At 40.3% G+C, this 24370-nt stretch overlaps 1 protein-coding gene across 2 annotated transcripts in view; it reads right to left on the bottom strand.

Annotated features, from left to right (window-relative positions):
• The window catches only part of SLC37A1 (solute carrier family 37 member 1), a 26797-nt gene extending 5581 nt beyond the window's left edge, over positions 1-21216 (bottom strand). Inside the window, exons 1-15 of one of the 2 annotated variants that reach the window (XM_026036169.1) lie at positions 20928-21216; positions 18923-19004; positions 18245-18371; positions 17510-17588; positions 16516-16651; positions 14986-15062; positions 13078-13244; positions 12220-12257; positions 7297-7380; positions 6859-6924; positions 4483-4614; positions 2972-3062; positions 1628-1690; positions 744-829; positions 86-134 (exon numbers count right to left, since the gene is read on the bottom strand). In XM_026036169.1, coding sequence (XP_025891954.1) covers positions 86-134; positions 744-829; positions 1628-1690; positions 2972-3062; positions 4483-4614; positions 6859-6924; positions 7297-7380; positions 12220-12257; positions 13078-13244; positions 14986-15062; positions 16516-16651; positions 17510-17588; positions 18245-18371; positions 18923-19004; positions 20928-20983 — 1333 coding nt within the window. In that variant the 5' untranslated portion in view covers positions 20984-21216. The remainder of the gene's footprint in view (positions 1-85; positions 135-743; positions 830-1627; positions 1691-2971; positions 3063-4482; positions 4615-6858; positions 6925-7296; positions 7381-12219; positions 12258-13077; positions 13245-14985; positions 15063-16515; positions 16652-17509; positions 17589-18244; positions 18372-18922; positions 19005-20927) is intronic. The other variant, XM_026036170.1, reaches the window with a different exon arrangement.
• Between the last annotated feature and the right edge of the window lie 3154 nt (positions 21217-24370).

Raw genomic sequence — 24370 nt, 5'->3', positions numbered from 1 at the left:
AAAAAAAAAAAAAAAAAAAAAAAGCAAAGGACCACGAACATAAAATCTACATATAGCCAGGCAGAAAGTGAGTTAAAGTACTCACCTACAGTAGCCTCAAGGCCCATTTTACTGACCGCAGAGAACATGTACAACTGTAGTAAAGATGAAAAAAAAGACATGCTAGAATACAAATATAGGGATTAATCCTATGGACCCTATTTGCTTCATGTTAGCTAAAAAATATCTTAGCTGGTATATGTGAAAAGCAGCTCTAGTTTCCTAGGTTTTATAGAAACTCTGAGAGACCACAACGTGATGGTTGTTTGATGGGACTGGAAAAGAAGGTAAGAAGTATGCTCCAGTTCTCCCAGTATATCCTCTCAGAAGAAAGGGATGCATGACGAGACCATTCAATTTTAAACTCCTTAGCTGCCAGCTCACAACAGCATCAAAATTTCTAAAGATAAATGCACCTCATATACACAGCTGCCAGCTTTCCAGCAGCAATAGCACAGTAATTTGAGCAGCTAAAATGCTACCTAGAAACTGGACAGCACATTTTATAAAAGAGTAATAGATTTTCTATAGAATCCCGCAACATGCAATGCATTGGACCTGTTTGTTTAGTAAGGTCAGTCTAAACCTCTACCTTGGCTCATATGCTCAAATTTTCAGGCCAGTTTTGGATTTGGCATTATTTCTGCTATTAGTCTCTTTTCAGAGCATCCTGTGCTGACAAAGCCTCATGGGCAAACTCTTACTGTGGGTGCTGCCAGCAGTAACATCATTCCGCAGGTTGATGCCCTTTTCTCTAGTCGATCTGAAATTAGGCCAGCCAAAATTCCACCTGAAAGAAAATGTGAAAATAGATATGTAAGGGACCTGCTCKGTGCATGCTTGCACACAAGTATCGGATATATTCAACAAAATCCAATCCAGATTATAACAATATGCCACTTTTTTAATGTGAAGTTATACACAATGGCACGGGATAGGGGACTGACAATATAATTTGTATTTAGTAGTATCCTTATTAACCCAACTAGGTTTGATRTAAAAGATAACTATTGCAAACAGTTTTTTTTTGTTTGTTTGTTTGTTTTTGTTTTTGTTTTTTTGTTTACTCCAAGGCCAACTGAATACCCAGGATGATGCAGACAAGAGGATAGAGAATAGAAATATTTAAAAAGCACTGCTGTGCTGCTTGAGAATGCAGGATTGTCTTTGCATCAGGTGCTACGTGGCTCCATTCTGGCAGCTAGTTGTGCCCAGCTAAGGGCTCAGTAAAGCCAATTCCTTACCTCCTCTCACACAAAAATAAGCTCAGCTCCAGCATATTAAATGCTGTATTCTGTGCATGATACACCACAAGCAGGGGAAAAAAAAGAGTTATTTTAGCTGCTGTGGCAAACAAAACATGTTTTTCTTCTCTCCAGGCAGTTGCTCCAGGCAGTTGAAGACCCCCTGCTTCTTCTGCTTGCCAATGACTACATGCAGGAGCAGTAATGGGAGTGTGGCAACTGCACTGGGCTGGGGCAGGCTGGAAGGCCTGGAGRAGGTTTTCACAAGACTAGTAAGCACAAGTTGTGTGCACCGCATAGGTTTTTCTAACCTGGTCTTATTAAGGATGAAATATTAAACTTACCAAAGATTCCACCCACATCAAACAGCGTAGAAAGATCCCCAGCTCTTTTGGCATCAAGATGCTCTAATAACAAAAGCAAAATAGTTTATCTCATTTCAYGACTGCAAAAGGTACAGACCTCAGTACAGTCTTGTCAGGCTAGAGTAAAGCAGTACTACTACTACTTACTACTACTACTTACAGCAGTACTGTTTATTTACAGGAATAAGCCATGGTAAGGTGTTCTTACATATTGATACACATGTCATGTAAGAACATATTGCAACTGATGATACAGTCTTTTGGATACAATTACACTGCATGGCGGGGCATTTTAGCACTCTGTTAATATAGTCCAACTAATAGGGCAGATTGTATATTAGTATATCTGATACATTCAAAATGTAAYGATTAGATTCATAAACAAGTAACAAATGCCTGCAAGTTAAGCTTTTCCTTTTAAAATCATACTAGCATACGTTTGGGTCACTCACTGAGCCTTGTTCTAGAGACCAGTAATATTTACAATTACATTATGCCTAGCCCCCTGCTTGGCATAGCATAAACTGCTCAGTTTATGGAAATTCTAAAGACACTGTCATTTCCTCAACTCCACCACTTACCATGACCAGTGAAGACCAATGTTTGCATACACCCACATTCAGCGTAAAGTTTCAAAAGGAGATGGATTTCTAAACTTCTTTGGTACTTTCTAAAGGTCCCAGAAAAACACTTCAAAGAGAAGTACGTAGCTAAAACAGTGGTATCAGTGGCACTACCATAACTACTGAAAATGAATCAGATGGGCAGATTGTTCTAAATATCATCAGTTCTTCTATTAAAAGCCAGCTGCTTTCAAGATATACACTCCTGGAGGAGCATTGATTGTTTGGAGCCCACACAACAGACTTTAGGTACAGTATTTGCAACTCTGCATCTTCCTCTAACATTTAACATGCCTCTCTCTGCTGGTTGTTGCTGTTACACTTGTCTACCACAGTCTTTTTAGGTAGCTGGAGATTTAAAGGTTACATGATGATTCATAAGAACATCAGTTTCTCCAGTCAGTGAAAATTCTTCCCTCTGTATTCTACAGCACAAAAGAAAATGGTAATAACGAATAGATAACGAAATTTATTTATRTTTTTGCTATACTTTCAGAAAAGGCACTTAAAAACATAATTATAAACTAAACCTTGTGATTGACTCTGAAGAGCTGAAGACATACCACTGTGGTTTCTCTCCAGCTACTGTGGCAAAGCGAGCTTTTTTCAGAAACAGTTATGTTTTTTTTTTTTTATTTCAAGCTTATACTTTCAGGTACTATTTAGGCTTAATTTTGTTCTCTCATACTGTCATACTTACCGACATTTGTGATATAGAGGGGAAGCCAGAAGAGGAAAGTATAGCTCACCAATTTTGCAAACAGAAGGCAGAGAGAGAACTCTACGACCCCCTAGGAGAACAAAGGAAATAGGAAGTTAGAACCTTGATACAGGGACAGGTTCTCTATCAAGAAACGAACTTCTGCTTGTTTGCAGCAGTGCTCATGTCAAAAAGTGTTCCTAAGAAGTACTGGATACTGTTTGGGAAACCTACATCACATATTTTCATCATGTAAAGTGTTTTTATATAGCAGTATAGCAGGATTACAGTATATACTAGAGAAATATATATACGCTAGAATACATCAGAGAATAAAGCATATGTTTCATATTSTTTAAACTCATTTGTTTTTAAGATAAAGATACCTCACTTGTTTAATGCTTTACATACAGCCAGTTACCAGAACAATGCAGGCCTTCAAATTAGTAGGTGACAAAAACACACACTGGACATGGCACATGCTTATTTAAAATAATTTGTTCCATCTTCTTTCCTGCTGGGTATATGAAAGGTGTGCTTATTGCACAGAGGTGCCAGTGAACTGCCCAATTAATCTGTCTACATTCCCCTCACCATTTGGCATCTCTCAGCTGGAGATTTTCAAATCTTTGGTATGGTGCACTGCAGCTACCTGCAGGGCCAACACACACACGCCTTGRCTCCACATACAGTCATGATCCTTCCTAATATCCGGCAGGAAAAATAGAGCAGGAACTTTAAAGGCTCAAGGTAGCAGCAACTTTTAACTCTTAATTGCATTTTTTTATATGAAAAATAGTTGAGACAGAGGGTTGAGATGGGACAAAATGTGAGGATACAGCAGTTGGGTTCTGGGCACTTCTTCCTCTACCTTTACATTTGGTCTAAATAAATTTGGGTACAATTCTAATTGTGGTCCCTAGAGCATAGCCYGATTGCCCCTGAATTAAAGGAAACTTCCCCTTTCCTCTCTTCCAGCAGTCTGAATGCTTGGGTTGTTTGTCTTCCCCTTATAAGCTATACAAGAGATTTAAAAACAATTTTGAGGAGTGTAAAAGGRAGCTATGGAAGGAAGCTCTGATGCAGAGAAGAGAAGCTCAAGTGCTTCTAGACTGATCTTGCTCTTCCCTTCTCAATCCTCACATAACATGCAGGAATATTTTCAAATCAGATTAATACTGKAAACTTTTACAATATAGGCCGAGTACTATTTATACCAAGTTTTTTAAAAAATCAGTTTATAAAATCACTGGAGACATTTTTAATTTTTAAGATGCTACCAATGACCTTGTGCTCTCAGCTTACTGGAGAAGAGGGTACTCTTGAACCAGTTTTCACTTCCCCTCTGAGAAGATAGCACTTTATCACATATATCAAAATACTGCTTTACTTACACGGGAGCTGCCAACCCAAGCCCTCAACGCAACACTGATGCCAACTACCTCCCCACTTAGAACCGCGTGAGATATGTGACTGTTGCAGGAGTAGGCAAGAAGTGCCCAGGTACTCACAGGTATTCGCAGGGCCCCAAAGAAGCTGATAGCTGATGTCCCTTGTCTACTTTCTGCAAGGACTGCAGTGCCGGAGGTCAGTGACACGGTGCAGTTGTCGCTGTCATTAAGCAAATGCTGCATTTCTGGATCCTGTAAATGCCCCCAGCAACAACATATGCAGAAAAGAAAAGAATATATCAAACATATATCAAGCAAGAAAATCATTCCAAAATCATTTTTAAATACTGTATGTGCTTTTATTACAGAAAGTTATGGCTTCTTAAATCTCTTGATTTGGATATATAAAGTATATAGAGAAACAAGTCCGACTGTTTGTGCCTGAGGACGTACACTGCATTAGGGAATCAAGTCCCTGTTCTATTCTGGCAGATGTTAAATTGCAGAAAAACACATATTTGAATCTGGCTTAACAAAATAATATCTCCAGCCTTCCCTTACACAACTACATAGCTAGTCTAGGGTTTTTAGAACCAAAAACCTACTGGGTATTAAAACGTATTTCTCCGTAAAACCATGTCTAATCTACCTGCTGTACAAATATTAAACTTCTTCTTTAGGCTCTATCCATACATCATGCTATTCAGTGATTTAAATRGAGATAATATTTGAAGGCAAGTTACAGACAGTGAGTACTTTGTATTAACTGATATTTTTTTCTACTTTTTTTTTTGAGCACTGCAGTCTCCAAATTAGAAAAGTCTTCACTTTCCTGCGCTAGGAAGTATTTTATCTTAATAACTGCACTGTCTGCTCAGTGTACTTGTAAAATATGTTTGTGGCTACATTGGGTTGACCTATGCTATTACATTCTATCCACTCACCACACGGAACTAAATTCTCAGAACAGGCCTGGAAATTCACATTTCACAGCTGTACATAGAGAAGTTTCAGCTACGAGCACTGTTCAGCACTACTTTACCAATGCAGGAAAAGGGCAGAGCGTGGCCATCCTCACCTCCACCTGCTCCCTCGGACACTTGGCTACCTCTGCTCTCCTRCCAACTCAGGATGCATCTACATAGTTTTCTTTCTCTCAATTGCTGTGCATTTGAAATAAAACTCAGTGAAAGTTTGGTTCATCCTCTGAATTACCAGAGCAGCTTCAAAACTTCAACTATTTAGRCAGCAGCAATTCAAACCACCAGCTACTAATACTAAAAAATATGCTGACAACTTTACTTAGCCAAACTCCTCACTGGAATAAGTGGAAAATATGTCCAGACAGGGACTAGATGAATCTCAGACCTTTTACACAACAGACCTAATCAGGACTGGCTGAGATAATACTGCTCATTTCTTGAACAAGTGACTCTAAATCTAACAAAGCAAAGAGAGCAGAATACCAAAGTATAAGTGACCAAAGCACAAATACTTCATTTCAACAACTCGCATTGAAGACATATATTGACAATATGGGATTTTTGTGTTGCATCTGGATTAAAAAAGACATAGCAGTTTATACTTGGCTGGGATTGTTCAGCTCTGTCAGCTTGACAGCTCATGTGATTAGACATATGCCACTTGATCTCTGGGGAAGGATTCATTATGGCTCATTTTCTTCTTTTAATTTTGAAGAGGTCAATCTGACACAAGCAGTAATGGACATGTGGAGTTACTCAGACCACAAAGCAAAAAACATTTTGTTTTCACTCCCTGCACAACCTGAATATTTGCTTTCTCTTCTTAATTGAAGAGATCAATGAAAAAACAATCAGTAAAAGCTTCCACTCTAGTGTGCCTGGAGTAAGCCAGCACCTAAACGCTGACCATCTGCTGTTTCCACAGACAAAAAAGGTAACAGCAATAATCAGCTGCACAGATATGGAACAAAACCACTGTAAAAAGTAAGGATGTTCAGCTCTGACAGAAGTAACATCTTCTATCACAGGCAGACAGACTGAGGTCCCAAGTTGAGACAATCAGATTTTTTATTTTAAACCTTATTTGYATTCCATGCTAGAAACAGACATCCCAGCTAGCAAGGAAAAATAATAAAAGGGGGGAATATTAATGAGCAGCATGGTGGGAAGCACCCTCGTGCTTCACTGCCYGTGTTGGCTCTGTCAGGCTCACAAGGGAACCCGGTCAGGGCGAGGGGCTGCGCTGCCTTYGCCCGCGCGGCTTCAGACTTAGCTCAGTGTTAAAAACCAGAGCCAACAGAGCCAGTTTTGCCTACTGAACTGCTACCTGCATTTTAGCTCTGTAATTCTTACTGCATCTTCCTTATTTTCCAGCTGGCTGTGGGGTAGCATTGATAAATTATTTCCTTTTAAATTTCCTTTTGCCTATGTATGTGCAAGTCCAGAGTTTAGTTTCTAGCGAGAATTACTTACACTTGGCACTTACACTTACAATCTTGGCATTTACACTTACAAGTTTTAAGCAGGTTTCCTGTGAATAACTGCTCATATTTAGAACTCTCTGTCTCCATGCATAATCCTGCAAGTACATACATCTATTACATTAATAAAGGAGAAAAGTGAGAGAGCAAGGAGCTGACACACAAGAGAAGTAGTTTAAAGATTTCAACTGTGTTATACTGAAAATATTTTGTATTGCATTTCTTTTTGCTGGAATTTAAACTTAAACTAACTAAGAAAGCATGTTATCATATTCAATTTGGCTGGCAGCATTTAGGTTAGATAACACTTAATGCTCTTGTTCAGCATTACAYTTGTATATGAAAATAGATTTTTAGTGGTCTAAAACAAAGACCAACCTTTACCCATAGTTAATCTACTGTAAATATTCCATGTGAACTTCTATGTGAGGAAGTTTTCCATCCTTTTCTCAACAGTCACTACATTTTACCTGAGACTTGCCGCTTTCCTTAGCATTTAAGGTTGGCATCTGGACTCTGAATCGACCTGCACCATTCAAGGAGGTTTTAGAACTCTGAAAGAAGGGAGAAAAAACAATCAAGTTCTTGCTACCCTTTTTTAATTATTAAAAAATTAATTATTTAAAAAAAAATTTATTAAAGCTTATGCTTTATGCGTAAAGTTTTTTTTTTAATTAGAATTTATGTCAGTGTTAATCATATCTTTTACAACAAAAGTCTCTGTAAACATAGCCCCACATGGAGTATCTCTGTGTAAGCACTTAAAAAAAAAACMAAAMMAAMCYYYTTWRGCAGAYCTATTGCAATCTATATATAAAACAGCTACAAAATCTACTTGAGGGTGGATTTCACACTGTTCTTGTACACAGAAAAAATGTACCAAATTTGGAGTACAGTCATGCCATTCTTAATGTCTTCAACATTTTTTTTTTTGTCACTACTGGCTGTTCACTGGCATTTCAAACCTCTTTTTTTCTTGTTAGCAAAGTACTTCAATCACAAACACAGAAGTTGAGCTGATTTTCTTGGTGGAAGACTGTTTTTCTTCGCTCCCCTACCTGCTGAAGACACAACAAGCTTATCCCATTATCTTATGCTTGCTCTAGTCTTTCTACCCAGATAATCTTCCCCAAGGGGGAATGATTTGCCAGCATCGCCTCTGGGGCTCTCAGAACAGCAGCTAAGGCAGTGGTTGGTACTGCAAGATCTACCAGAGCACAGAAGGCCAAAACTGCAAAGTAAGCCCAGTCAGAGCCAGCTCCAACTTCCCACACGGGGTCTTGGAGCAACCTACTCTACCGTCTCCTCCAGGCAGCCCTGGCAGTGGCCATCCCACAAACCAACCATCCACATCCTGCACGTTCACTCAGGACCCAGGGGGATCTTGGCAAGTGCACTGCTTTCTACATATTCTATCTATTAACATAAGCATTCCTTGGAAAACGTTATCCTCAGCCTAAAGATTTGCTAGAGATAGTAAGGTTCGTTTGCTGAATTAAATGTACAACTTGCAGGCAGTCTGCAGCCAGGTAGGGACAACCTGTGGAAAGACCACAAGAAGCTCTGTGTAATTCCTCAGGTATATGAAGTTTGTTGACGAGGTGTCTAATTTACAGCCTGAATTTCACATCAAAGATCAAAACACATGAATGTCTGGGCATTTAAATTCCAAATGAAGCACTGAGTACTTCTTGGCCAACAAAAATTCAAGGATGTATCTTGAAGTTTCCTTTAGTAAACTGCCATTCATCTCCATATTCCTGTAAGACGGCAAAAAATTATGGGGTGAGGGGAGGTRTAAGGGTTTAGGCTGTCCAGCACAGTGTATAGACACAAGCAATCCTTGGCATTCGTGCTCCAAAATAAACAAACAAACSCAAACCCCCAGGGTCTGGTAAAACAGATTTTTAGATTTTTTTCTTGCAGAAAATTAGGCTCTTTTTGGAAAATGTTTTACTACAATTTATATGGCAGAAAATCCATTATCTACAGAAAAGACATCTACATCTTTATTCAGCAAAGCAGCAGAGAAAAAAAAAAATCAAAGACTTTCATTTAACTGTCAAAAATAAGATTTTCTGAAGCAAGGAAGAAATGTCTGGGGATAAGGCCTAGATTGAGGATGCACATTTAATACTACAGAACGTTTTTCTGCTTTTCAGAATATAAAAATTATAGTCTGTTATCTTCTAAATGCACAAGTATTTTTTTTTGCAGGAGTTTAAAAGAATGTCTTGTCCTGGAAACACAAAATCATGTTAAAGAAAGTTTCCAGAGCATGAAGAGAGATCTATATGAACATTCTCCAACTAACAGGTATACCTATAAAAATAATACTGTGAGAAGAGTGACCAGCAGCAATAAAAACATTCTAAATCACCATGTTTTACAACTGCTATTAAATCTGCTCTCCGATGCCCGTTGTCATCAAAGTGCCCTAATGCACGACAAAACACACTGACTTCTTTCATTTATTTGTCACGGGTAGTGCCATTGGCAAGCTGTATATTCTCCCATCTAAATGCATTTCACCACCCTTGAATTATTTTGAAACCAATTTCAAATTCATAAATGTGAGCAAAGGTGAATACAGGCAAACAAAGCACACCTCAAGAAACTGGTGAACGAAGCGTGAGAACAGCCTACCCAGGGCTCTCTACTCAGCTTTCCCTTGTGCTTCTGAGCAACTGAGTCAAATGAGACCACTCACCATTGAAAACTCTGTAGCAAGACTGCGCTCATGAATGTGCTGCAAATAACCAGTGGACCAAATTCATCCAGGACAGCAATATCACAAAGAGATGAATATGATCTATACATCTTAAGATAACTCTATCTGAAAATTTTCACTTATGTTAAACACTGTAGTTGTGTTTAAATTTAACCTGCTTCATCCGTACTACAATAAAGTTCAGGTTTTGGCAGTAACAGGCACAGCTGCCCGCATCCAACCAAAAACCGGTCCAAAGTGATCTGCTTTAGTATTATCACTATAGCAAATAGATACATATATGTGAGCACATACACATATACAAAATTATATGTAATTTTTATTTTTAAAAGGGTTTCCAATGATTGACAAAAGCACACATGTTGTTTTGCTTCTCAAAACGACTGAGCACAAAATGACAGCTATCATTTTGTGCCTGCCAGCAAATTCCACTCCTTGCTCAGCAAAGCTGATTTTTCTGTTCCAAGTTACAACACAGTCTACTTTATTGTGTAAACCTTCTTTCTATAAGCAAYTGTCATGTCTTAAGCAGTCAGATATGGTCACTGACACATCTGCATTTTCAGGATATCTTACAGAACTTTTATTCTTATCTATTTACTCAACTCATAAAAGCTCCCTCCCCACACTGAATGGAAACTGCAAGGCACATTCATTAAGAATTTATAACCCACTTGCAGACCACACAGGGCTGAGCAGGGTATTTATGCAATACAAATGGCAAACAGCTTCCTGAGACAAAAGCAAAATCTAATCTGAGAGAAGTGCAAGGAGTGGGGGGAAATATTTTATAAACCTTCTCCAAGAGCTGCAAATGCAGATACGTGGCACAGCGAAAGGAAAAGCGATGCCCTTGGCTCTCCTCTGGAGAGCAAGGTTTCCAGGGAAACAGCAGGCCAAAGGCACCGCTGTACAATGGGGCTGCACGTGCTGCTGCCCTAGGGAAGATCGAGTCAAATGATATCCAAATGATATCCCTTTCTGGGGCTGGATGGAGGCGGGGGAATGAAAGGGGAAAAAAGAGCTCCAAAAGTGATAGATTTTGTGTTAAAAATATCACACTATTACATAGAATGTCACTTTTCCTGTCCTAACTCTTTGTGATATGTGGGCAATCTATTGAGCAGATTTCTTTAGTTATGCTTTCCAGTAAATGTATCTGAAGCAAATGGTAAAYATCTACAAAGCTTACCAGAGTATTTTGCAAAAATTATGCTTTAGCTGTTACAAACAGAGCYTGAATGTCCTCAGGAGCATTTCTGAACTACATAAAATCCAAGAGTGAAAAAAAATYTTGTAAACACCTCTAAGATTCCAGTAAAATATTCTCACATTGAGTGAAGTTATCTTTAAGAAGTAAAAGAGAATTAAATGAAAAATACAGAGCCTATTGTGAATACATCTTATCTCACAGTAACACACTAAGAAAAGGAACTCCACAGCCCATTAAAAACACATGCTATAAAAAACATGCTATAAAAGACAAACTGCCTTCAGTTACYGTTCGAGAAAAAGAGAGCACCTAAAATGTAGAAAATGATACATCTAAAACTGAGAAGGAGTAAAAAGAGCAAATTGTACAACCTACTTGTAAAAGTTGCAACTACAAAGTATAGGTGACCTCCCCCATATATATGGATATGCACATATATACACACGTATATGAATATATATGTATGTCACCCCCACTTATATGTATATGGGCATACATACATATGCACACGCACATGTGTGTGTGTTAATTTTACCCTCTAGTGTGTACATATATATATATGCACAGATGATTAAGTATAATCCTTTAGTTTAGGAAAATCTTTGAGATTCCCTTGGAACCTGCTTTCCAGCACATTCCTCAATAGCCCTAATTGTCCTCACACCTAGGAAACCTCAAGCTCTTCTTTACCATTCCTCCCCTATACACTTTTAAAGAATTTGTCTAAAATGTGGCAAGGCTGTGACTATCCACAGCTTCCTGGCAGCCAAAGAAAGAGCCTTATGGCTACAGTACATATAAACAGATATAAAAGTCTTACAGGGCATGAAACACATATAAACCTGCAAGCACATTTCTAAACAAATGGCATTRTTACTAAAAAGATATTCCAAAGCTTTCCATTTTGTTCTCCTTCCTTGATTATTTTTCTCTTGTTCTGCTTGGATTGCCTCCTTCCCCTTCGTTCACTGCTACACAGAGCAAGAAAGGAATAATCTTCCTATGTGGTAGCTAAAGCTTTCTAACATACATCTCTTCTCCTAGCACGGGCACGGCTTTCTACATGCCTTGGTTTTGAGCGCTGAGGGAGTCTTACAAACTTTTGCACCAAATGCATTGGACAAACAGCACTACAGCTTAAACACATTCCCAACTTGCTTTTAAGAGTGCTTAACCACCCCAAACCTTATGCAAATATTTGAACAGAAGATTTCCTTTTAAAAATAATTTTTAAGCTACAGTTTGCTACCACCCTGGCACAGAAAGCATACAATTTTTTGCTATAATGAGCTCGCCTACCACAAAACCCATGTTAAAACTAATCATTTGCCTTTCGATTCACCCTGTTCTGACACCGAAGGGCCACACAGATCACCTTGTTTCCTAAACTTCCATAGTAAATATGTATATTAGAAGGCAGAAATCTAAATAGAAAAAGTATTTACTTACACTGGAAGGTGTGCAGGAGCAACTTATATCTTTAGGGTCTGAAATACAATACCACAAAAGGTTAACAGGGAAATCAGGATAACATATCTTAAAACACTTCTATCAGTACAGCCTGGTGTAGACTAWGGAGGGATTTGGGAGGAAAACAACTGTGTGATTTACTCCCAGTAAGTCAATAGCACAGATGACACAAAAGCATCCTTCTTCCTGCCAGAAGTGTCTAATTGTGCTCATAGGGGAAATGAAAATGGTGCTCCACAGTATCCTTCCCATTGTGTAACTGTATTAACTGCAAGTCAGGCATACACCCGTCATTACAACACTCCACTTGTACCTGCCAAATTTTTACTTCCTTCCTAGGTAGAAGGGCTTTTCCTAGCTTCCTAGGTGGAACAGGTACAGCAATATTACCTTGCATATACTAATGTACATGAGTCCATGCCAGGATAAGAGGAGCAATCTTTCTCTTTTGATTAAAGTAACAAAACTTGTTCTATCGGTTGATTTTTAGATCCTGTAATAGACAATAAGGACAACATGGCTTGGATGGTGGCACTGCATATACAGTGCAGCAAGGTGGGATATTTGGCTAAGATGCACGTGAAGAGTTTATAGAAGACAAGGAACTGAATTCTGAAGTGGTACTTCCTCAGGTGGGCCAGAGTCTGAGTGCTTTAACGCYCTGAATATACCTGTCTTTCTCCATATAGTGTTGTCAGAAGAAGTGGTTCAAGTACTGCTGTATTTGAAGAGCATTTGCTTATATCTGAAAAAACTACTAAATATACTTTGCACTGGATACTTTAAACAGCTGATGTTCCCTCACCAACACAACTTTGAACGGAGTAAAATACTTACGTTCAATAAGAAACAGGAAGCAGATAACCCCCATCACAGCAATGATGACACCAGGCACCACAAAGGACAGACCCCAGCAGGTAGACACCCAGTAAGCAGCAATCAAGGATCCCAGGATATTTCCCACTGAGGTATGCGAATTCCACATTCCCATGATCAAACCTCTCCTACATCAAAAAGACAAACATTTCTTATTATGCCATCAGTAAGTATTATTATAGTGAGAAAAACGCTCCAAAACCTTGCTCATCTTCTGTGTCACTGAAATATCTGAAGCTTTGTAATTCCTTTTTGCTGCAGTCTTACATCTAGCAATTTCCTGGTACCTGAATATTAATAGCAGTGCTCTAAGTACTTCTCTGTGCACAAGAGAATTCACTCTGCATTTAATGGGATTTAAAGGCATCTTCAGGGCTTGCATGTTCATGGATAGAGTTTCCTGGATTAAAGCAAACACGTGCAAGTTACGGAGCACACGCCTGCTACATCTGATGCTTCAGGGAATGCAAGGCCTCCAGCAGAAACACTGCACRGACAATCTGATGCTTTGAGAACACATTACACGTACCATGCAGAGGAAAACAATTTGCTCAGGGCAGGGAGAGCAAATCCAGTATTTTCTACATTTTCTGGACTTACCATGCACTAGCAGAGGATAATACTGGCACACAAGCTTGGCCGACACATCAGGCTGCCGTCAGCCTGGAAATCCCAGCTTAARGCTGCTGCACGATAACTCCAGCTGGGCTAATGTAAACCTCAAAAATCCTACTCATGTCAAGGCAGTTGACAGTTTTTTCACCCTACGTCAGGGAAAAACTACTTTGTCTTCAATAGCGTTTTTTTTCCTGCAGTAACCTAATTTGAGCACATATTAAAACATATTTAAAACACACATTTTGCTCTGGTTGCAGACCATATTAAAAGGTCTGCTCATTTCAYTACTGTTCTGTTACACTGCAAGAAATTTGTAGCAGAAGGAGAACAAGAACCAGGTCACTGTCACTCAGACAAGAACCTTATCTATCAGTCCATTATTTGACATCCTAAGAGTTACAATTTTTGCTTTTGCACTAAGTGAAATCTGAATAAATGCATCTCTTATTACTCAATATTGCGTCACAGTTATCATCCTATTTCCAGGTTTCAAAAAAGAGGATACAAGGATCACAGGAAATCAGCTTTATATGGAAGTTCATTAACTATCTCATGATTTTATACAAAGTATAGTTAATTTTCACACATTTTCCTGTACTGATTCATTGTAATGTTCATTCAATGGTATCTAAACTGGATGGTACCTTAGCAACATTATCGTTTTCTTCATCCACTAACAGTTATCAGAATCAATGGATTTAGCATGCAGCTACTTGAAAATTTATCCTGTATGGTATGAAAACAATACCACCACAATTAAAAAACACCACCATGAATAACTTCTCTGCAAGATTAAAAAAATATACCTATATATATTTAAACCCACTTTTTTTTTAAAGAAAAAAGTGACCAAAAAAAAGGTCAAAATATCTATCCTATCTGTTTTCTTCTTTAATGAAATCTTCGTGTTTCTGCAATTTTATCAGAAAAAAAAGCATTAAACAGAAAGGAAAATAGTCTGGCAACTGCTTTAAAACACTAACACTGACTTTAAATAGTTTTATGTTTATTTGCAAGAATTCTTCTTAATTCTGAAATACTTCTTCTGAAAAATTAAATATCTAGAGTAGATTAGAGAGTTATTATAGTACACATATCTGACATGAGAGAGTACGTTTTAAACTCTTTAGGTAAACTAAGCAGAATAACATAGAAAATTCTTCTCAAGGATCCACCCAAATGCTTGTTTCATATCACAGSCCAAAATGTGTTGATTTGTACTTCAAGCACTTTGGAATACATATTATTTACCTTCCTTTTCCAAACCAGTTGCCAATACATGTAACAACGCTTGGCCAGCCAGTAGTTTGCACCAACCCATTTGCTATCTGAAAGCACATTAAAAAAAAAAACAATAAACTAACACATCCTGAAATAAGTCAGATTCTGACACAATTCCTGCTGAGCGCTGCACTGGAAAACGGAAGCCCACACCAAGGCTTTGAATTTTAGTGGAGGTTTCCAATATTTCCCGCCCCCTCCGCCAGAACAAACTCTAATATTTTGAAGAGATTCTTCTCTCCACCTAAACATCTCCAGCTGCTTTATGAAGTTGAATACAAAATTTAACATTTAATCACAGACTTAAAAATCCCATTCCACTAGGCAGAACTAAGAATCATCCCCACACGCAATACCTACGCAATACCTTGCTCAATTGGAATGCAAAACAAAGTATGTTTGTAATCAAACCAAATTTAAGTAAAAAAAAAAAAAAAAGAAAAAAGTGCTAGGGGAAACTGGGCAATTCTGACCATTAATACTGGAAGAGATAAAATAAATCCGAACATAAGCTGAGATAAACTTAACATGCTGTCATGAGGCTGTAGTAGGAACTTTCAGCCTGAATGCTKAACAGGTCCAAATGGAATCCTAACCTGCTTTGACTTCTATTAAATTCCTTTTTGAGCATTTCACGTYGACTCAAAGACCACATGCTAAATACAGTGATGTTATTGCATATTCAAATTTCACAATTTCATTGTGCAACAACCAGTCAGGTTCTTGGTAAAGGACCTGGCTCAGTTTTTTGAATGCAGCCCAAGAGCCCCCGGGCACTGACATGGTTAAAAGGTGACAAGTGAAATGGCTGTAAGCTTTCAATATGCAAGTATCCCTGCATGCCCTATTGCACTATGTCTTGAACACACTCCAGCTGTGCATTGTATCAGCAACAACGTCAAAGCGAGCAGCAGTGCCAGGTGTGGACCTGTCTGCAATGACGCAGAAGCACAGATCATATCCYGGTTCTTACCTACATGCCATTATAGGTCAAAGGTGTGTGTATATCTATATGTACGTGTGCTGCYTTATCAGATGTGCAAGTGCTCTGAGAAATCCCACACAATGATTTGCATTACAGAAGCTGGCTTGCCTGCCACACCAGTGTGGGAGACTGCTCATCATTTAGCAGCACAAACACAATTATCTTGCAGAGAAATCTAGGATGTGTCACCCTGCTCTTGGCAGATTGACAAAAGTAAATACATCTGTTTTAACACTCTCCCGCATAAAGGCTTGCAAAGATTTGATCAGTGATTTGACACAGGCTGGAACACCTTAATTTATTTTAAAATATTTCTTCCCCCCACAAAATATATATTTTAAATAAAGCCTGAGGCTATATACTCTATCACTGCTCTATCTCATCACCTTTCATAGTACAACATATGCCAGCAGTTATATCTTTTCATCTAAACACTAATCATTGTTACCACCTGAAAAAAAACAGCACCAGAAAGCACCATAGAAACTCATAGCATTAAATAGCAGCAYACTTACCTGGGCCATTATGTAAAACCACAGATTATGTATATTATAGAAATAACCCAATCCAAACATTGCAGTGAAGAATCCGCTAGCGAGCATCCCGACTGTCAGGTAATACCGGATAGGAAGCCGTTCCCCTATTATGCCGCTTGAAACATGGAAGGAAAGAAAAAGAAAGCACATGATTGAAGTGAGACCATGCCCAACCTTTCAGAAACAAAGAATGTTTTGTGTTTCAAAAATTAATTCTGAGGAGAAACTTCACAGGTGKCTGCTTTTATTCTTTTTTTCCCTTCACACAGAGGTATTAAAAATGAAAAGAGCAGTTTTCGGTACTTGACAAATAAAACAAACAGCTAATATCCACTAATTGCTAAGTAMTGACATCTACACAGTCATCTTTCAGGGAGATGCTCACCTGAAGCACACTGGTTTCCSCACAAGGTCATTTTTCAAGTGACCTCTAAGGTGTGATATATCTCCAATCTCTCCAGCCATCGAGAGTGGGATTCATCTTCCTTGCTAATGATTCTACTCATGAGGGTTCCATTTTTAGTCAATAAAAAGAGGAACATCCAAGCGGCAGCTCATCCCATACATCTTAAGATGGGCTCACTAGGCTTTTAGGAGGTGCCTGTTTCTCTCCTTTTACTAAAAGRAAGCCAGGACAGCTGGCTTGGGCTGCACATGAAAGCTGCTGCTTGGGGACACACATGCTACCTCCACATGAAGTAAGACAGACTAGAGCATGAGCTGGGAAACATTCCTGCACAAGGTAGTTGTGGGGAGGTAAGATTATTTCTATATATCAACAGGGATTACATTACTGGGCACTGAGGAAGATGCACTTTTTTCACAGCAGCTAGCACAGAGATTGGAACATGACAGCCAAGTTTTTCCTGTCTTCACCAGAATCTTTAAGGTAGGAAAGGAGAGTAGCTCAGGCATAGTGTAGTATAAAAATATGTATAAAAATACAAAGCAGGCTTTCAAGAGTGAGATTTACCTCAGATACATTCCAATTGCATATGCACACAGAAAGGAGTAATCCAGTGTTCCCAGCAATTGCTTGTAGTTGCTCTTATCTAAGAACATATTTTCAAAACAAATGATCAGGTTAAATGCACCAATAGCTTTCCAACAGCATTTATACTACACATTTTTTTTAAAAATACCTGCTTCTGTGCCTGCATTAACATTTAACTTTAAATAAGCACTTTTTAGAATGAAGCATGATTTTTTCAAATAACTTTATTTAACAAAAAAAAAAAAAAAACCTTTACAACTTACACTGTAACATATTATAAAACTATCACTAGTCTGCTTAAAAGTAAATGGCCAGGTTTATGAGCTACTCAGTAAGATGAGAAGACAGTAGAAAGAAMCAGAATATTATAAGGACTCGGTTTTACTCTTCTGTTTTTCAAGAATGAACATTTTAAAGACAAATSCAAATTTTTACACAAGGACATTTTCTCATTGAAACTCTAAGGAAATATCTCACAGCTGTGCCAAATAGAATCACTTAAACAGCAGATGAAATTTTAAGTACAAAAGTTATCGCAAGGTGTGCCAAAACTTTGGAATATCAACACGAACAGTCAAAAGAAAACACCCCTCCCAAATAAACATCCTAAACACCTCTGCACATGAAGAGCATGTAGCAAAAGGCAGATAATCTAATTCTCAATATCAACATATCATCATGAGAAAAAACAACCAAAGGAAAAAAACCACTCACCGAACGGCTCCCAGCCACACTGAGACACATTAAATGACTTTTTGACGGGCTGAATCTGGGCGGCATATTCTCTGTAGGAGCTGAGGTCAGCTTCATGAGAAGCAGCACAGTGTTTATGCAGCTCTCCCTGAAACAGAAGGAGAATTTAAAAAGACTCACTTGCAATAGATACCTGCTAAATCCCATACACTAGCAAATTTAACAACTTGAGCGCTATACAACCCACTGGAAATAGCAGAATCATCAGTCAAGGGCATTTACAGAAGCGAAGTCCCCATTACATAAAAGGACAATTATGTGGCTGGTAATGGCATCCTATAGTGAACTAGTGAAAGGCCTTCAGAACTAGAATTTTATCAGTTACAGGTAACTTTTCTCAAATCTATGAGCACAAACCTATAAAATTATATATCCATACATTGTATTAATTTACATGAACAGTGGTAAGAACAGRCATAGCTGTTCAAAATGTTAAGCCCAAAGAAGGGAAGTATACAATATTCTAGGAGCGGTCTCACAAAAGTTAAGTAAATAATACTGTGTACCACCTTTATCTTTTTGTCACTCCAAGTTAAAGTTTAACACTGCCTTTCACAAAAGAAAATACTGAAAAGGAAGAGTGTTTCCTTGTTTAATAGGAGTAGAAGGATGTTTAAACAAGGACACAACATCRCTTACCTTCACTATACTAATAGGTTTCCTTGATAAATGGAAGCTGGCATATAACAAGAAAGTGAGAATGAAAATAAAGGCTCTGTACCTGTAACATAAAAAAAAATTGAAAATGGTTGAAAACAAGGTTGCAAATGGGACAATTTACTTTTAGTGCTTCTATATATTGATAGATTAATATATGAAAATATTACAAATATTACTGATTATTTGGGAACTACTGAAGAAACCCTTTTTCATGGTCTCTCACAGCCAGAGAAACCACATTAGCATTAACATTGTTTCAGAACATCTGACCTGACTTAGCTTTTCAAGGAAATTTTATACTGCACAGGTAAAGGTGGAACAGCACTACTGTGTGATCCTTTCTGCACTTAGACTGTGCCCAGCTAATTTGCTGACTTGATATCCTTCCTTCAGGAGTCATTAAAAGGCAGTTCCACATAAAACATAGTGATAATCAGATCTCACAAACCACAGTCTCATCCGTTTTCTACTAAGATCAGGACATTGATGGTGGTTCTGCCCAGAGAGGTTGAGGAGTTTCCTTCTTTGGAGACCTTTAAAAACCACTTGGACGCAGCCCTGTGCACGTGCTCTGGGTGACCTTGTGTGAGCAGGGGGTTGGACTAGATGACCTCTGAGGTCCCTTCCAACCCTAAGCATTCTATGATTTTGTGTGGGGTCAATTTGGCTAATCCAGGTTTGTTTGTTTTTTTTTTTCCACTTTCTTTATTGCATATAGGACTTTTTACTTTATTTTGCCTTCCTTTCTAACAACAAGAACTGGCCATTTATAGAGACTATAGAGCAGATGGACACGGAGACAGTGCACTTTACCTGCAGTACATGAACATAATTAACCAGTTTATGGTTTAGAAAGGAACCTTCCCTCATCCTGACTGGCATCTGCAGCATGTCTGAATTATAGGGATATGTCATAAACTGCCTGTCACTGCAAGGGCTTTATACAAAGACAGAAATGTTATCTGCTTCATTCTCTACCTTCAGCACATACATTTCAGTTGTTTAAGAAAAGAAAGGTTTTGTGGATCTGCATTTTATACAACACACAGGATCTACTATATCTACAGGCTCCTTCCGATCTTGACCTTAAAATAAAAATCTGCAAATAATGCTACATGCGAGCATTATTAGAATGCTACATACAGAACTTTTGGACCACACAGGACTTTATGGCTCCTACTTTGTAATTAATCTTGAATCATTCTCTGCATTATAAACTTCTACATAACATGTATTGTCTTTTCTGTCATATTCACAAACAAAATTTAAAAGAGTTATACTGTGAGTTATTCACCTCACAACCCATAAAACTGTGATCACTTTGTCCTTGCTGCTCCAACAGAGAAAATGTGAGATTAAATTGCTCAAATGGGAAGTGTTAGGTCTTTCATTCATTATTTCTTTTTCACACAAGACTGACTCAGTGTTCTCTCTCTAAGAAAGCATCAGAGTTGATGCCATTCAAATAGACCTCAGAAGAGCCTCCAAGACTAGTTTGCCTTTTTTCTCTTTTTTAAATACTACTTATATTACAATATTACAGTAGCAATAAGAAGAAATAAGCTAGCTAGGTTTTTAGTTTTTATTATACATCAAATTCTGGAGGAAAAGAAACATTTCTCATCAAGACAAACAAGCTCTCTCCCCACCTAAGAGTTTGAAAATAAAAAAAATGTAATTCATCCCTTCAAATATCTACCTTGACAAGGGAAGGACAGAAGTTTGTTTTTGGGGTTTTTTTTTTTTTTTTTTTGGTCTAGCACACTTGATAAATGAGGATGCAGTCCATGGGTAGGTTCCCTCATCAGTGTATATAAGCATTTTAATGACAGCAATATTTATTTCTTACATAATTGACTATTATTTTCCTGGTTTATATAGGAAGCAATGAAAAGGCAAAAATAGAGCAAGGCCCCAGAACTGTCTTTGTCACCTTGTCCAAAATAAAGATCAGCAAAATAAAGTCAGCAACTTCCTGACTTACCACTGATCTCTTGAAAACAAAGTGATGAAACGAATGCCAGGAGGAAGCTGAGCCATCTACCCCTACACCTGGTATCAAGTTTTGGGCAACACAGTTAMAGGGTTGAGCGAATGTTATCTGCTGTTCCAAAGGCGCAGCAAAGATCCTCTCAAAGCCATGCAATCGTAGACTGGGAGCAGACTTGGAAGAGACACTGCAGAGCTCAGCTGATCTCCCTTCAGGTTTTCTTCAGGTACCTTCCGTCACTACTCGGCCAATTCTTCACTCTCAATTTGGTTAATTGCTGATCCTTAAAGGAGAGAAGTTGGCATGTAAATGTTCTTATCAAGGTATCCTAGCACTTTCTAAGCACTACATTTAAATCAGCAATTATCTATTTCAGAAATGTGTAATTAGCATAACTAGACATCAAAATGAAATACAGAACTTTAATAGAGAACACAATATTATTTTCAGAAGTCAAGAGAACACAAAACAGGGAGAATATGCATTTAGGACATTTTTTCATGGCCTGCGGACATGAAAACACTTTGCTTTTGTGTCAGAGAGACTACAAAGAGGTAATTCCCTACATTACAAAGATCTGCTTTAAAGCACGAGGAGCACTCCTAAGGTTGAAATTTGTTCAAAGATGACTGTGGTGTTTCAGTCCAGAACTGGGAACCCTCCGGACTGAGGACGGAGGCAGCCGGACCCCCCTGTCCGCGGATCCGATGCCAACTCCCTCCGCTGTCCTGGGCCTGCACAGGCGCTGAACAGGGAGCGCCACCAGCAGCAACCTCGGGCTGGACGAGCAAGGGGACATCCTTTCGCCACCCTGCTGCTCTGCGCCAGCTCCCTGGGGGCCAGCACGAAGGGGACAGTGGGCTCACCTGCACAGGCAACACAGAGGGGAATAGCAAGTCTGTGACAGCACCAGTTCAAATTGGCACTAGATGGTATAAAACTCCTGCTGCTTCCCCATACCCTGCCACGCTGGTTATCAGCAGCTCGACAGCAGGCCGTGGCCGCAGTGCTACGTGGCGGCACGCAGTGCCAGGGCRCACCACGCACCGGCCCTGCGCTCGCCGCATGCCCCACGGCCTCTGCTGGGCACACACAGCACGTTAAAATGCTGCACCCACCACGGCTCGCACCATGCCTCACTGTGGGGAGGACTCGCTCTCCCAGCAAACAACAGGAGTGAACTGACAAAAATCTTCCTTGAAGGATGTGCAGCTGTCACGATCGAGGGCCTGTATTAATCTGGGATTTTCAGAGGCTGCTATTTCACATGCAGAGGTGTGWGCCCCTCTCCGCCGGGCGTTATTGCTCCCTCCTGCTATAGGAAGCACAACTGTGCTCCTCTTCGGCTGACTGGGTGACAGCGCCCAACACAGTACCTGTTGCGTCCAAACTGGCAGCTTGGAAACTTCATTCTCCATATATGCTTTATTCTTGGGAATGGAAGAAAACTCCCCTTACAGCAACAGGCAGGCAGCAGGTCACAGCACGCAGACATCAAGGGGTCAATCACTTTGCGCCAGCAGGACTGAGCGTGGAGAACTCCAGTGGAGAAGACGGTGAAAAGGCAGTGGGAAGAGGCAGCCCAAGGTAGGAATGACCGACTTTTCCCGTAAGGAGCACTCCAGCACTAGCAGACTTGTTCCAGAGCAGTCCCAAACCCGTCTCTTCTCGCCCACAGCTGTCACCACTATTGACACAGTCATGTAAGTGGCCCCGCTCCAAGTGAGGAGGCAGATAAAGCCACTGGGGATGGGGAAGGAGTGAGAGGCTAATGAAGAACAACATGTGGAGGTCACACAGCTCTTAAAATGATTCCTTTAATATATAAAAGGAGATAAGGCCATTATCATCCACAGAAAGGTAACTGTTACACAGATTACTACTTAATGTGCAAGAAGGCTCCCCACACACCTTACAAATTATCTGACTGCCAGGTGGCCACACACGGTTACCCATCTGCACGGGTGCTGCACAGACCAYGCTCACACCAAAGCTGCTACAAAGACCACAGCATCACGATGGCACATGCTCCACATCCATGTGACTTCCCATGACTTCCACAAAGGAGACTGGACTATGGGCAGCATTCACAGAACTGCACCCTAATTCTCTCTGACAGGGAATGATTTCATCTCTACCACAGACACAGAGACCCAAACTCTGGCCTTACAAGGACTGCAGCGGGTTTACTCGTCATTCGTTTATCTCTATCTCCATGCATCCAYGGGGGCAGCTCACATTCGTGGTCTTGCTCTTCCCAAGCAAACAAAACTTTCCCCATGAAACAAARGGCCCTTATGGCAAAGGGCTCGTGATACCAGGTTGCAAGGATCTCATGCTGACAGATTAAATCAGGTTCTATAAAGAAGTTATTCTTCAGAAACAATATTAATAGGCTTTAGGCGATACTAAGTAGTTTACCAGCACATCTTTTATGTTTCTGCTTTATTAACAAAGCACAAGGATCAGCTTCAGTTCGGTGGCTGAACTGGTTTCCTATTCTTTCATTTTTTCAGCAACTACTTTTCCTGGCAGTGCAAGAAATGCCTTTACTCCTTGTCATAGTACCAGCATTGTTTTAGACCGGGTAATAAGTTTGAACCACACTTACTTTCCACATTTTGTACTTTCCTTCAGGCCTCACGTCACACTGTCTGAAGCACAATTCCCTCGCTGTCCCAGGAAAAGGCTGTCATTTTTTACTGGCCTTTACCAGCAAAGACCATAAATCATGGCTCAGCTGTGCRCTGGGGAAACGGAGCGATGCTCCGCTCAGCCCCTTCCTCTTTGTGCAGGTTTCTCTGCAGGAGGGATGTGCATTTCCCACCTCCTTCATGCAAAATCCAGGTCCTGCTCAGGACTCGGGAGGCCTTTGGGCAGACCAAAGCCCATAACACCGAGCACCTCAACACCTGCACCAGAKGCACAAGCTTCGGTGGTTTCCGAACACTCTTAAATGAGGGCATTCATGCCATTTCGTACTAAGGCACAGATCCGAGAACAACTAGTCCCGACTTTAACACGCGTGGAAAACACCCTCGCCAAGACGCACCAAACGGGCAACAAGCGGCGAGCGGCCGCGCGCTCAGCCGGCGCCGGCGGCACCACGAGGGGACCGAGGGGAAGCCCGGGGGAAAGCCGGGGCTGCCGCCGGCCTCCAGCGCCGGCCTGGCCGCCGGAGCGCAGCCCGTGCCGCCGCCTCCCGCCCGGGAGCCCGCGGCTCCTTGGAGCTGCCCTCCCGGGCTCCGCTCCGCGCCCGCCGCCGCCGCCCCGCTCGCAAGGGAGCCACGCGGGCGCCGAGCCGCGGCGCAGCCCGCGGGGAGCCGCAGGTGGCTCGGCGAAACCGGACCCCGCGAGCGCGGAGACGGCGCAAGGGGGAAATGGGGAGAGCKGGGGCGGCAGGGGGTGCGCGGCAGGTGCACGGCCGCCCCCGGCCC

The sequence above is a fragment of the Nothoprocta perdicaria genome, unplaced genomic scaffold (assembly GCF_003342845.1).
Source record: "Nothoprocta perdicaria isolate Ctin4 unplaced genomic scaffold, notPer1 scaffold_171, whole genome shotgun sequence".
NCBI classification, from domain to species: Eukaryota; Metazoa; Chordata; class Aves; order Tinamiformes; family Tinamidae; genus Nothoprocta; species Nothoprocta perdicaria.
This window is presented reverse-complemented; position numbering and strand designations above follow the sequence as displayed.